Source organism: Eurosta solidaginis, chromosome 1 (genome assembly GCF_040869045.1).
Source record: "Eurosta solidaginis isolate ZX-2024a chromosome 1, ASM4086904v1, whole genome shotgun sequence".
NCBI classification, from domain to species: Eukaryota; Metazoa; Arthropoda; class Insecta; order Diptera; family Tephritidae; genus Eurosta; species Eurosta solidaginis.
The window spans coordinates 304748168-304764358 of record NC_090319.1 but is presented as its reverse complement, the minus strand read 5'-3'; the positions used below and the strand labels follow the sequence as shown (position 1 = coordinate 304764358).

Sequence of the window (16191 nt, the reverse complement as noted above, 5' to 3'; positions counted from 1 at the left end):
AAAGGTTGGTGAAACGAATGGGCGAAACAAGTCAAAACCGAAGGTACCTGCGAGAGAAACACTGGCATTGAAAACCCCTAATGGACGCACTAAAACGAACGAAAGAATTTCCCAGAAAGAATGCAAGGGTGGTTTCAAGCCAGGGCGCACTACTGTTGGGAAACGTCGGAACGATACTGATTATGTGAAGCCAATCCGTCAAGAGCAAGCTCTACAATGTAGTGCATTGGCCAAACAACAGAGTGTGAGGGAACGATCCAGGATAATTAGTAGGATGAAACACAGGTACGACAAGAACTATAATTCGCAAGGTTACTTGGATTTGTAACTGCTATACAACCATCCAAATTTTGGTACATTTGAGAAGGCCCGTGCAGAGTTGTGAAGAGGATTAGTGATGTCATCTACCGCAAACAAACAATTGGGAAACCACGAAATAGAACGGTGGTTCATTTGGAGAGGCCAGCAGCATTTAGATCGAGAGATTTGTCTGATCGGGACGATCAGACTTATGTGGAGGGCAGTGCGACGAATATTAGCAACACTAAGCGATACTATCATCTCTAAGCCGATACTAAGCAGTGAATTGTATGCACATAAACAAATCAATCATTATGTCTACACATATGTCCATACAAGCAGCGGAGAGAAACACACAAATACATGTATATATCTGAGATACTCCCAAAGGTAGGCAATCATCGGTGGAAGTATCACTCACATATACACGCGCATATGGCTATGCGAGAAGCTATAACCGAGCATCTGTAGTTATAGCTGATAAGTTTATAGCTGGTAAACAAGAGTAGTTAATTCTAGAAATAGAAACGCCTAGAAATATGCCAACGAGGAAACCTAAGAGTATAAAAGCAGCACCAGCTGAGGCACGAGGAATCAGTTTGTTTTAAACACGTTATCAGTTGCGAAGTGAAGTTTAATTGTGCAGTACTTTCAAAGCCGTTTAATAAGGACCATTTTGTAATACAGAATATTGGAGTGTTTTGTTCAACAGTTTAGCGATACGAACGTTAGCAGAAGGTTGCAAATAAGCAGAATTTCAGTAAATTCGTTACAATATATATACAAGTCTTATAACACAAGTTAACTTCTTCTGAAAAGAAAAGTTTGTCGAACCAAAATTACTTGTTTTAAAAGACTTGTTGTTGTTATTATATTAACGATAAAGACACTCCCCGAAGGCTTTGGGGAGTGTTATCGATGTTGATGGTCCTTTGCCCGATATAGATCCGGTACGTTGCGGTGACAAGCATAATTAAGGTAATAGCCCGACCGTCTCGGGAACGATTAATATGACATTAATCTTTCTAGGCCATACCGCCCCCACTCCCTTGGAACTTGGGGTTGCCAGTCCCTGGCCTGCTATGTATGATACATTCATATTTGTAACAGGATTCCACTCGCGTAGGTGAGGTTGAAAGTGGGTTGCGGAAGCTCTGAAGCTATACAGATTTGTATTGCGCTTATCAACCCCTACAAAACTTGTATTTTTGTGAAACGGACCCCAAGTGACATAAACTTTTGGGAATTTGGTTTTTTTACGCTTCTTTTTCTATTATAATAATTTGGTGAAACAGTACTATGTTGACATCTACGTAAGGCACGTACAGCTCATCATTATATCTTTCGAAGAATTTCTTCTCGAATACTCCCAGAGCCGCCTCATCTGATGTTGTCATGATCCATGCTTCTGCATCATATAGCGTGGCGGGTATGATAAGTTACATGATCTTCGTTTGCGGAGAGGACTTTATTTTTCTATTACTCAGTCCAATGTAGTCTTTAACTATTTCGGAATTATGACTGTCAACAGTGAAGTGGTTGACAGCAGTTACTTCGTTTTGTCCTCATTCACCATCGGACCCATCTTTTCCGGTTCATTTCTCAGTTTGGAGTAAGCAGAACTTACGGCGCGGGTGTTTAGGCCAATTATGTCAACGAAGAGGTGATGTGTGTCAATTCTTTTTTCTCGGATGGTATATTTACCAGGTCTGAAGCCGCACCGAAAAGGTCCAATCAGCCCATTCACGGTGGGATTCAATCATTCGCACCACACGCTTAGCAGGACTTTAAATGTGATACTAAGAAGGCTGATTCCTCGCCGGCGTATTTGAATAGCTCCGTAGGCAATGCGAAAGCGCCAGCGGCCTTGTTATTCTTTATTCTGAGTCCAAATCAAGTTTTGAAATCCAAATAGCTCTAAAATGGTGAATCGGAATAGTGTCATATTTGAGCTAGGGGCGTACGCATTAGACTCACAATTAATTATCAATGTTATAAATAGTTGGACAATTTCATATTTATCGTTTGAGTGAAAATGGTTTTCTATACGTGATGTTGTTGTTGTTGTAGCAGTGCTCCGCCCCATCGAATAAGCGCGACCGATCACAAATTGTCTTCAATATCTTCTACCGGGAGTCCGAGAAAACTTCCAGGGGTGGACCAGAGTGGGAGTGGTGTTAGAGGCGTTGGTTCCACATTGCAATTCAAACGATGGTTTGTGTCATGACACTTTGCTATCAGGACATACGTTATGTATGTCGGGGGTTGATTCTGGATAGGTAGGAGTGTCACCTGTTACAGTATCCAGATGGAAGTTGAGCTAGACTGGCGCGCATCTCACAAGGGAGAGTGCGTGCCTCTTCTGCGAGTTCTGGGTATTTTTCTTTAAGAATTGGGTTCGCCGGGCAATTCCTGGCATAGAGGTCTCCGACGTCTTTTTGTGGATATCACTGTAGGGTTATAATAAATATACAGTGTTAAACTATATATTTAAATAAATTTATTCTCACTTTTAAAAATTTTTTAAAATAACTAACTAGAAAATTTTCATTTTGAAATAAGATTAAAAGTAATATAACAGTGAAACGAAAAATTTATCTTTTTAATGTTAATTTACAGTGTATATTGATTACTGTAAGAATTTTGTGTTGTGTGAAAAATGTTTGAATTTTGTGTTGTAGATATGTGGTTTTTTATACTCAGTTGAGCAGTGCTCACAGAGTATATTAACTTTTATTGGATATCGGTTGGTTGTACAGGTATAAAGGAATCGAGATAGATATAGACTTCCATATATCAAAATCATCAGGATCGAAAAAAAATTTGATTGAGCCATGTCCGTCCGTCCGTCCGTTAACACGATAACTTGAGTAAATTTTGAGGTATCTTGATGAAATTTGGTATGTAGGTTCCTGAGGACTCATCTCAGGTCGCTATTCAAAATGAACGATATCGGACTATAACCACGCCCACTTTTTTGATATCGAAAATTTCGAAAACCCGAAAAAATGCGATAATTCATTACCAAAGATGGATAAAGCGATGAAATTTGGTAGGTGAGTTGAACTTATGACGCAGAATAGAAAATTTGTAAAATTTTGGACAATGGGCGTGGCACCGCCCACTTTTAAAAGAAGGTAATATAAAACTTTTGCAAGCTGTAATTTGGCAGTCGTTGAATCATGATAAAATTTGGCAGGAACGTTACTCCTATTACTAAATGTACGCTTAATAAAAATTAGCAAAATCGAAGAACGACCACGCCCACTTTAAAAAAAAGTTTTTTTAAAGTAAATTTTTAACAAAAAATTTAATATCTTTACAGTATATAAGTAAATTATGTCAACATTCAACTCCAGTAATGATATGGTGCAACAAAATACAAAAATAAAAGAAAATTTCAAAATGGGCGTGGCTCCGCCCTTTTTCATTTAATTTGTCTAGAATACTTTTAATGCCATAAGTCTAACAAAAATTTACCAATCCTTGTGAAATTTGGTAGGGGCTGTGAAAAAGGGCGAAATCGGTTGAAGCCACGCCGAGTTTTTATACACAGTCGACTGTCTGTCCTTCCGCTCGGCCGTTAACACGATAACTTGAGCAAAAATCGATATATCTTTACTAAACTCAGTTCACGTACTTATCCGAACTCACTTTGAATTGGTATAAAAAATGGTCGAAATCCGACTATGACCACGCATACTTTTTTGATATCGAAAATTACGAAAAATGAAAAAATGCCATAATTCTATACCAAATACGAAAAAGGGATGAAACATGGTAATTGGATTGGTTTATTGACGCAAAATATAACTTTAGAAAAAAACTTTGTAAAATGGGTGTGACACCTACCATATTAAGTAGAAGAAAATGAAAAAGTTCTGCAGGGCGAAATAAAAAACCCTTGAAATCTTGGCAGGAATACTGTTCGTGGTATTACATATATAAATAAATTAGTGGTATCCAACAGATGATATTCTGGGTCAGCCTGGTCCACATTTTGGTCGATATCCGGAAAACGCCTTCACATATACAACTACCGCCACTCCCTTTTAAAACCCTAATTAATACCTTCAATTTGATACCCATATCGTACAAACAAATTCTAAAGTCAACCCTTTATGGCGTCCACCTATAGAACTATGGCCCACTCCCTCATAAAATACTCTTTAATGCCTTTGATTTGATACACGTCATAGAAACACATTCCAGGGTTACCTTCGGTTCATTTTCCTACATGGTTATTTTCCCTTATGTTGTCACCATAGCTCTTAACTGAGTATGTAATGTTCGGTTACACCCGAACTTAACCTTCCTTACTTGTTTTTCTTTTGTTTAATTGTCAGAATTTTGAGAAATGTATTTTTGTGTTAATTCCGTTAAAAGTTTATGTTGGTATTGATATAAGTATTCAACCTTTTGATGATTCGATGTACTTGATAGCTTATTTTTAGGTGTTGTTATTGTTTACTTATTGTATTAATATTTTATGGATATTAATATTTGGTTATGTTATTGTTGTTGTTGGGGCTAAAAATAATTTAAAAACTGTTTGTTAAATATTGTCAATTATAATGATGTATTTGAAGAACCTAGAATGAGGTTGAATGATAGTAGATGGCAACTTTGTGTGCGCAATTACTAAAAATTAAAAACTTGTATTATGCATAATATATGTCCAAGATGTTGATAAGGAATGAAAAGTTGATTCCTTCGTTTGAGGGTGGTATGAAATTGTCAATGATTCGTGTCATGTTAATGAGTTTAATATTGAGTTTTTATATGATTTTAATTTCAATATGACAGAATTTTATATTTTGAAAATATGTCGATAAAAATTATTTTAGGAAATCTTTAGAAATTTTTTAAAATTGTAAAAATTTGTTTGATTTTATTTTAAAAATCAAAGTTATTTGTTTGTTTTATAGTGTTTTGTGTTATTTTCGAATTGTATATATATTTGTATTTCGGAGTTTGTATGTCGTTGTTGTAAAATGATAATGATTGTGTATAGAAGATAAATACTTAAACTGGAGGAGTGTACATAATTAAAATGTACTTAACGAAACTACCTGGTGCACCCGCGAAAACTTGGCGCAGAACTGTGGATAAAGAACTCGAAAACGCAGGATATACGTGGAATGACATCACAAGAACTGCACCTAACAGAATAAGATTTAAGTCGGTGGTCGAGGCCCTATGCTCCAATAGGAGTTGAGGAGGATGATGATGAACGAAACTATAATTTGTATTAATATATATATTGAATATTTTTTTATAAATTGGTTCAACGAAAGATTTAGACAACGAACTTTTATTAAAAAAAACACGTACTATTTTTCAAAAAAATGTGAAATTTTGAACAAAATAGCTCACCAATTGTTGACGGTAGACAAGATGCTGGATTTAAAATCATAAATTAAAATTGATATTGAATGTAAAATCCAAATATAATTTGATAATGTCATTGTCCATACATTAGGAGATAAAATTGTAACAGCTAATATAATTAATTTTTAACAATTTCAGTAGTTGTGAGCAATAAAGCACAATAAGCACCCGTGAAACAAATAAGTATTCCAGAAAAGTTGATTAATTGATTTGATATCTGATAATTTTCTTCGACATCAAATTCTTTACATTGTTCTCTTAGTCCAGAAATGTTCCAGTTTCTTCTATACTGACGTGTTACATCACCGAGTATTGCATAGGCGGTAGATCCTGGTGTTCCTTAATTGGCTGGTAAAGACACGTTAGCGGCACAACCAAGCGCTCCGCATAGATTCGACTCGATGGCCACACATTCCAATTCAGGCGCACACCATCGCGATCTTCTTTTGTTGAATGAATTCCTCGTATGTGTCGTCACGGATGGATGAGTTTTAAGGAAAATACGTTAATAAGTAACACAAAAAATGGTTTTTATACAATTCCTTTGGTTCGATTGTAGGATCGCCATAAATATATAGTGTTAAACTATATATTTAAATAAATTTATTCTCACTTTTAAAAAATTTTAAAAATAACTAGAAAATTTTCATTTTGAAATAAGATTAAAAGTAATATAACATAAAAATAATTTACAAAATTAAAGTATATTTTACAAAGTAAATAACCCTACAATCACTGAGAACCGAGGATCTATACGTGATCGTATAACAGGATAAAGGTCCTGGTTATTGCTTCCCTTTATAATAGTCGTGTGGGGGGACATTTGTTCCATCATTCTCGCTTGCGGGTTCGGGTTCACCATTCCTGGGTGGTACATCACTGTCTGCACTTAGGAACACAGAGAAGTGTGCTCTCTACAATCCAAGTCCCCTCTAGGCATCAGTCACCAGGACGGCGCTTTCGTTTTTACAGTTTTCCCCGGGTGTAAGTCCGTGCATGAATTTTTTTGGCAAAAATTGCGGGCGTTACTCCTTGTGGCTAGCAGCTCAAGCGCTTGTCCATCCTTACTCTTTTCTTAACACAACTGCAGCTTAAACTCAAACCAAACCACTCTGCATTCGGTAACAGGGTATTACTTTTTTAAGAAAAAGTTGGTAAAAAGCAATATTAAATAAAAAGATGATACAAAAATTTTAAGGACTACCTTTATATAAATGGACCCAAAAATAGAAGGCCATTTTTCCTTTAATACAGACATAGTCTTGTTGAATTTTGACTAAAAAACTTTAACAATAGCTCTTGTAAAAGAATTTTGGGATTTAAAACTATAAAGGTTAAATGATTAGGATCTTATAGATTATACATACATAAAAGCTAAAAATTTAAAAATTTTATATGTAATTAAAACAAACTTATAAGTTCCAGATCAGAGCCACTGATATAAATACTGTTTGGATAACGATAATCAGTAACAGTAGTTTATTCCGTTTAGTTTATCGATATATAAATACTCACTTGAATAACATAGCACCTACCGGGATCGAGTACTGAGTATAACTACTAGCATCGATATTTTGATCCAATGATGAAACGGTATCGTTACTTTTTCTAAAAGTTCTATCACTAATCGTTCCCGTGTTTAGCAACAAAAGAAGAGAGCTAAAACAGGTTGAGGAATACTTGATCTCCCTATGTGCTCCCGATTGGCGTAAGTTATCGCGAAACAGGGATTTATCGCGTGACCCCACACAAAGCCTGAAATCGCCTAAGTGGTTGAGAGTTATATATTGCGCCAGCAACCCCTTGAAAGTACTTGGTATTTTAATCGCCTCTTACTACAGGCATATCTGCCGCGGGTATATTCTAAGCCCCCTAACCCGCTGGAGGAACCAGTCTTACAGTGTAGATACATAAGTTTTTAAGTGTGTCTTTTTTTTAATTAAAAATTGTATTATAGTTATAATTTTTATTTTTCATTCATAAAACTTTAAAAATATTTTTACACAAGATAACTATAATTAATAGTACGTTAGTATACATATAATTGTATGAATGAATGTTTTTCAAATTCTAAAAATAGCGGTAATATTATCCAAATCAACATCTTTTATATTTAAAGGAATTGCATGTCAGTTCGGTCGTTTTGAAAGTTTCAAATTGAAACTCGCATCAAAATAAAATCAAACCCAGTGCAAGTTTATACTATAATTTGAGTAACCAGAGTCTAACTTTGCCAACTTGGACGATAACATAAAATTTTACTGGTCATCTCAGTTTAAACGGCGTAAGTGGTAAGGTTGAACTCTGGACTCAACTTTAATTGTAGTTTAAACTTGCGCTGAATAACCGAGTCTTTTAATTTATTTTTATTTTTGAAACAGAATATGGAATTGAAGTGAGAAGTGTAATTTTAACTATTATGATTTCTCAACTACTTTTCGAAAAATATTGCCGTATCGCAATAGGAAACAGGGAACTATGTAAACTGGGCTGAATTAGCAGATAACTCTACTCTTTCGTTAGGCAGGTGCGTAAACGTTTGAAAACCACAACATGGTAGCATTATTCCAGAAAATAACACGCCTTTGCTAATATAAATCGCTTTGGATGGGCGAGTTTTGGAGTCGGTTCTTCAGTGAAATGGCCAAATGAAAAATATCTTTATGAAATAAAATAAAGAAAATGAAATATGCACAGTGTCTCGGGGTTCCGGTCTTATCGTACTATTCTAACGAGATAAAACGCACATAAAATCAGCCCAATTCACATGCCACTATAAGGATATATACATATACATACATATATATAAATAATAAATTTAATTTATTTCTTATTTTCAACTAAGACTTTCGTACTGCTGCCCAGCGGCATTTTCTGTAGCAATATCCGCAGTTGTATGATTTACAATAAATGCATTTCCAACAACTCCAGTGGCAGGAGATACAATTACTGCTGTCGCACCACCGCCTCCGATACCGTTGCTTTCGTTTTCAGTAAGAGCGCGTAGTTCCAGTTCACATATTAATTGAGATACACGCATTTTTGTTTCAGCGATTAGTTTTGGCGACAAAGCTTTTACACTAGAACTAACGCTTTCAAAAAATAAATCTACATGATTTTTCTCTTTTGGAGGTGACTGCTGACTTGGTCCACCCATAAGCTCTCGAAATGAATCCATTAGATCATTCTTATCCTTTTGTATTTGCATAAGTAATTTCATACGCTCTTTTTTGACACCACCTTTCTTTGGAGAGCCACGCGAATCTTCCTGTTTTAATATTGTTGAACTTGTAGGTAGTGGATCTCCATGGCTATCAGCAGATACGGACTCTTGTTTTAAAACAGTTTCTTCAGTGTAATGCTCACCAGATAAACCCTCAGCTTGAACAAATTGAAACGGTGTTTCTCCGTCCTGTTCAGTTCTAGATAGAAAAGTAAAAATACACATAAATAATGATTTGTTATGGCCGCAGGGTATTTTACCCGGCGACATCCCTACTTGGAACATACTCTTCAATAAATTCTGACGTTGTATCAGCACCACCCTGATCTGATGCATCCTGTGATGTAAGAGATGAATTTAATTTTTTGCGTTGTTGATAGTATTTGCTGCGCTCCTGTCTTATACTCAAATTTTGGCGAGCTGCACTTTCCCCTTTGCTAACTAGTATTTCCAAATTCCGTATATGTTTTGTTGTTCGTTCATGACGTTGCAGATGACAGCGATTACAATCCAATCGGCATTGGCATGCTCTGCAAAATGGTTTGTTTTTATCATCCTCGCAGCGTGTGAGCCATGGATTGAAGATACTAAGCCATTTTTGGCAGAACTTCTGCACGTATTTTGTTTTATGATCGGAAGATTTTCCCTCCTGTTTAATGGTTTTGCTTTTCTTTTTTGTTTCCCTCCTATCAATGAATGAAGAATTAGTGACACATTTTGGACAAAGTTTTAAAGTTAAGTAATTAACTTACCACTCCCCATCAGATGAATCCTCTGTACAACTCATACTACAGCAGCAATATACCTTGGTATAGGATTATTATTTAGGAAATGTATTTCTACCCAAATTTATCAGCAAATTTTGTTGCAGAAGAGGATTCGTGCGCGTCTTTCAGTGCTATTTTCAACAGAGTTGCCATTTTCCCGATAATAATCCAAACACGACAAATTTGACTTTTCCGCTGAAACCTCAGCGCCACGAAAGTGACACAAACATTATCGGTCATTGCGAATGATATCTAAGTGTGATATATTATCTGTCAAATGCCTGACAGGATGTTCAATATGGCTACTTTTTAGCGTTTTGACAGGGTGTTCAATATGGCGGCGCGTATTTTCAGCGGGTGATAGAAAGAGATACAGAATGAAACAGCGATAGTCAAATACAAATCAGGTGATCCAATCACATTGGAATTTTGATGTCTATGCAGAAGATATCACACTTAGTTATCATTCACAATGTTATCGGTATTCACAAATCACACACACAAGATTGCGCATGTAAAGATCAGCTGTTTTTATGGGCAATTTTTACGTCATTTTCCTTTAGCTCGTGTTTTTTTCTCTCTTTCTTTAATTCGCTCAAGCAGTTAAGTGTCACGTAAATGCGCAGAACGAAGCAATTTTGAACTCGTGAATGCGCAATCTTCTTTGTGTGATTTGTGATCGGTATTAATTTACAAGAGGGTTCGACTTGTAATACGCATCCGAAAATATAGGGAGGGAGAGGTCTCTAACGGGCGCGTCTTGACCTCAGTAATAATAATCCGAAGGCGGAAAAACAAATTCGAGTTGGTCAAAAGATATTAACGAAAACCCGAATAATGACTCCGGGTCCCTTCCGTGCAAAATCCCTTTGTACACAAATTTTTCCCCGCATACAACTATATTACAACAACAACATTCAAATTTCAATATACTTATCTATAAGCACACGATACTACATGAAAAATCGTATGTGTCGGTTGTATAAAGAGCCAATTACGCCCCGATTCTAGTGTGGTAACAACATCCTTCACCACGGTAACGAAATCATGTGGAAACTTTTACACCCTTTTGGTATTCTATCCACGAAAGTAGGCGGATAATTTTTTACCCACAAAAGTAGGTGGTTACATCGATATAACCAGACCACAGCTGTTGTTTAGAAAAAGGCAAAACTGAAAAATAAAGAATTTTAAGCGCAATAAGTAAAGATAATAGTAAAAAAGTGTGTCCTCTTGCTATATATTATATATTTGTTTACATTATGTACTTTAACAGAATAAATTTCAATATAGCTATGTAAAATCTTATGCATGTATGTACATATATACACATCGTCTCGTTTATACGTTAACCTCGTATCTACGAGTGACACATTTTCGGTAAAGCCATGGCGGAACCATACAAGGCGGCAGCATGGTGACATACCTACAAAAATAAATAAAAATTCCATGTACTTTGTTTTTGTAAATTCGATGGACGAATGTCAAAATCGTACTGCGCCGAAAGTTGATGTATCAAATCAAATAAAAAAGTTTATATTCAGCTGTCGTATGCTGCCACTTTGTATCGTTCCGCCATGGGTAAAGCGAAGAAAACCAACTTTTAAATTTCACCACAGACATTGGTGAGTTTTGCAGTGATGACAGCATTACCACTTTGGCCAGAATCGCGAATAAAAGAACTGGTAACGATTTTCGGTTACATAATGTTCTGGGTACTATTTTACCGTTAACGCTCAGAATCGGCCCGTTAATGGTGACTTATTACCAAGGGAATCTATACTAGGTGGTGGCAAAGCGAATTCAATCAATTCGCCGTGCAGAAGAATGTCAAGTCAAAAGAAAATTTTTATAGATTTCGATTAACTGACATTTTGTTGTAAAAGGATTTGTATGGAAAATTATCAAGAAGAAGCAATCAGCTGATGGAATAACAACATCTGGTACTAAATTCGCCTTGCTTATAACCAGGGTTAGGCCTGTAAACTGTTTACATTGTTTAAAGCAATAGTTTACATGTAAAGTTAATTGTTTACGTAAACAATTCATTTTTGTAAACATTTCATTTTTTTGCTTTTTTTATGATTCAGAAACAATCTACTACTAATTAAGCATTTTCACTATTTTTCAAACAGTTCTCCAAGCTTGTAAAAAAATATAAAAAAATACGCTTTCATATTTCGTATTTTAATATTTTTTATTCATTTTCACTTTCCGATTCATCATTGTTTTGGTAAAATTTCATTTTATAATAAATAAAAAGTAACTTTTTGGACCTTTCAAATCGACTTGTTTGACTTGACAGTTTACAATATAAGTTGAAATGACATATACTGGTAAATGTTTACAATTGTTTACAAGGAAAGTGTAAACAATCCAAAAATTGTTGTAAACGCGCAACCCTGCTTATAACCATAAAACCATAACCAGATAAAACAGCTGATCGAACCTACCTTATGGACATCATTGTAATCGATTAATGGTGCCATACCATAACGCTAATGCCATAACCATACCATAGCCAAACAATTGGTTTCTCGACATATCTATAACCTAAAAATATTTGAGTTGGAGAATTTAATAACTTTTTGTAGATTTTATTCATTGTTTTGGATACGTTAGGACTAAGAGACTTAGTTTTTGTGGAATAAATTTGTAATTTTTTGCTTTTTCTTCATTTTTATTCGATCACATTGCAGATGGTTATGGATATGGGTATGGTTACGACTATGGCGTTAGGGTTAAGGAAGTTTAATTGGCCCTTCACGTCAACTTCAGACAGATTGCATTTTAGCTAAGACCACACGAAGCTGCAGTACACAGGACTGCGCTTCAAGCCAAATTATTTTCTTGTGGATACAACAAAATAAAGGGCGAATTAATGGTGACTTATAACCATAAAGCCGTAACCAGATAAAACAGCTGATCGAACCTACCTTATGGAAATCAATGTAATCGATTAATGGTGCCATACCATAACGCTAACTCGATTACATTGATTTCCATAAGGAGGTTCGATCAGCTGTTTTATCTGGTTATGGCTTTATGGTTATAAGTCACCATTAATTCGCCCTTAATCAAAATTACAACAACCACCTGCAAATTTTCCATTTTGTTTCCAAATATCTCCGAAACGAAATAAAACTTGCAATTTCCGCTTTAGGATTCGTAATCCTCTGTCCAAAGCGCGTCTTTTTGGACGAGTTTTAGCAGTTGTGACCTAAAGTAAAGAATTACCAAATTTCTTTTATTCAATTCACACTCAGCGCGGCCATAAACGGCAATTTGATCAAACAGACAAACAAGTGAAGCGGCACTGTCACTACTTGTCGCGGTTATTAAATATTTCGGTTTTAGTCGTTGGTCATTATCATTGTGAATTCACAATCGCCACCATGGCGGAAGGATACAAGGTGGCAGCATGGTGACATACCTACAAACATAAATAAAAATGCCATGTACTTTGCTTTTGTAAATTCGATGGACAAATGTCAAAATCGTACTGCGCCGGAAGTTGATGTATTAAACCAAATAAAAAAAGTTTATAATCAGCTGGCCCATGCTGCCACCTTGTATCGTTCCGCCATGATCGCCACTATCATGGCGCAACGATACAAGGTGGCAGCATGGTGACAGCTGATTACAAACTTTTTTTATTTGATGTGATACATCAACTTCCTGCGCAGTACGATTTTGACATTTGTCCATCGAATTTACAAAAACAAAGTACATGGAATTTTTATTTATGTTTGTAGGTATGTCACCATGCTGCCACCTGTATCGTTCCGCTATGGCCACTATACAATCTTTTTTTGATAGTGAAGCATAGTGTACCTATACAAGTGTGGCAACTAAGCGATAAACGTCAAAACTACAAACAGCCTCGCTCACCTGATGCAAATCTCAGGTCTAGAGTTGCATTTTTGGTACGTAAGAGTACTTCAAGCTGAGTTGCATTTGATTGTTTAATAAAACTTTGTAGTATTTAAAGATGAAATAGTTGCATATATTACCGCGGAAATAAGAATACTAAAAGATTTGTAGCCTGCAACATTGCGGAAACATACTGAAAGCAAAATTTATTTAAATTAGAGTCAAAATATAAAGCGCCACACGTGTAACATGGAAAAATTTCACTTCTAAGGCTGTTTACACAAATGCATAAGGGCAAAAAAAGATTGATCGAAGAATAAAGATGTTGCAGGGACGAAAAATAGTGTGAAGCAAGCTTCAAAAACCTCTGGTAGGTCACATTCACCACTTACCACAGCAGAATTTGTTAACTACCACTGTCTGTATTTGTCATTTAATAATTATTTGTACACTTTTTATTCAGCTAATGTGTTCAAAATTTCAACTTTTACTCTCTAAAACTCCAATCAGTATATTTCTTTGCCTTCAACATCTTTACTCTTCGATCAATCTTTGGGCAAAATTATATAAACGCTTTGGTCGCTTCAAAGCAAAGATAACGTACGGCGTTTCATCGTTTTTCGTATGGCGTTGTCAAAGCGTAGGCACGCAACCAAAGCATTTATGTAAATTTTTCGGTACTTCGCCCGACAGATGAATTAATGAATGCAACGCACCCAAAGCGTCTGTGTAAATCCGCCTTAATTTTTGTAGCTGTGAAAGTCTCCTGCAAATAAAATGGTGCTGTAAGTGCAAACAAATCAAACTCCTATATGACACTATTTTATTTTCTATGTATTTTTCTTGTATTTTCTCTTATATTTTTTGTCGAGGGAGCCAACAAGGTTTCAGTACTAGTGTAAGTGTGTGAACTATATTTAAAAAAAACTAACGAAATTCAAGAAAAATATAGCGTATGAGGTGGGTTTTTCTCTAACGCTGGGATAACGCTCCGTCAATCCAGAGTCTAGTAAAGGTCCCACAAACCCCTACTGAATAAATACACGATATTTATGTGTTACGAACACACGCACACACGCACACACGGCTGGAGATATTAGGCGCGCAGCAGCTTTCCGTCGCAAGATGGCGAGGGGGCGGAGCGGCTTCTAACGGTCGTTGGAGTACAGGAGGTTCGGTAGGGCGGTTGAACGATCGGGTAACGGACGGACTGGTACGGCGGTACGGAAGCAGCGGCGGGATAGAAGCAGCGGCTTAACGGCGGTGGGATGGCAAGCGGCCAGTGGCTGGTGTAGCAGCGGCGTGACGGATGCAGCAACTTAACGGCGGTAGGACGGCGAACGACCAACGGTCGTCCTAGCAGCGGCGGGACGGATGCAGCGGCTTAACTGCGGTAGGATGGCAGACGGCCAACGGTCGTCGTAGCAGCGGCGTGACGGATGCAGCGGCTTAACGGCAGTAGGATGGCGAACGGCCAACGGTCGTAGCAACGGCAGCTGAATGGCGATAGGACGGCGAACGGCGGCACCAGCAAGGCGGAATGGGCACGGCGGTAGTATGGCGAACGGCCAACGGTCGGCGTAGCACCCGTGGGATGGAGGCAGCGGCTGCACCAGAAGGGCGACGATGCGACGGCAGCGGCGGTGGGCTACGGAGCGCGTACCAGCGCCGTGGTGAGAGGGGAAGTAGGCTGGCGATGGGGTTTACCTGGACAGCGGCGGCTCGTTCCGGGCGGGGTCGGTTGACGGTATCGGATTGATCGACAGTCTTCAACAGAATCGATAGTAGGTCGGTCGGTCACCTGGGGAAGAGTCTGTGAGGACTGGTTAGTGCCGGGTTCACCGCTGGACATCCCCGCCGCCTCACTTGCAGCTAGATAGAAGGTGCTTAAGGGGGGCGGGACACCGCGGACCGATCCGTGGGCGGAAGGGCAGTGCACCTTAACGGCACAGCGGTATCCCCTTATGCGCACGCATCGGTTCACGGGCGAAGCCAGAGCTGGGGGGGAGGGGTGATAAAGTAATTAAGGCGTCGGACCGCTCAACACCCAGGGAGCGACAGGTGGCAATAGCACAAAGGCATCCGCCCCGCTCGTCCTTACCTGGGTGAAGGGTGGCCCGTGCCATGACGGCGCCCCTTCCACTCAACTAGCCGAAGCCAGAGCTGAGAGGGAGGGGTGATATAGTCATTAAGGCGTCGGCCCGCTCAACATAAGGCTGAGTAACACAGCACTGTGCTGTGTTATTGTGTTAACACTCAGTAATGTGCGGCACGCACACGCACACTTATCGATTAATTTATAACACAGTGGCACACTGGATGGCACAAAGCTGACTGTTTCTATAGCACAGGGAATGACACTCAGATCGTAAGTGCACATTCATACATACATAGTCCATTGTGTTTGTGTGTGTTGATTGTACTCATAATCTTGCCTGTGTATTACGATTAAAAGATGTGGGCACAAAATGTATACTCTAAGTTGAAAATGTTCTATTTAAACAAAAGTTGTGGTTATATAACGTAGATTCCCTAAACATGGGAGTATGAAAGAAGATAAATGTTGCCATGATTTACTTTTCTAAATGGCGTGAAACGTGGCGTTAGAGATAGGTAACACAGTTCTGTGCTCTGGTA

The 16191-nt window shown here is 37.8% G+C and overlaps 1 protein-coding gene across 1 annotated transcript; it reads right to left on the bottom strand.

The window, feature by feature from the left end:
* Positions 1-7635: 7635 nt before the first annotated feature.
* On the bottom strand, positions 7636-9854 carry LOC137243806 (protein suppressor of variegation 3-7-like). The gene is made up of 3 exons (XM_067771958.1): positions 9667-9854; positions 9202-9600; positions 7636-9113 (listed from the first exon to the last, which is right to left on the bottom strand). Exons 1-3 carry the CDS (start codon positions 9699-9701, stop codon positions 8528-8530), a joined length of 1020 nt encoding a protein of 339 aa, XP_067628059.1. The 5' UTR covers positions 9702-9854; the 3' UTR covers positions 7636-8527.
* Between the last annotated feature and the right edge of the window lie 6337 nt (positions 9855-16191).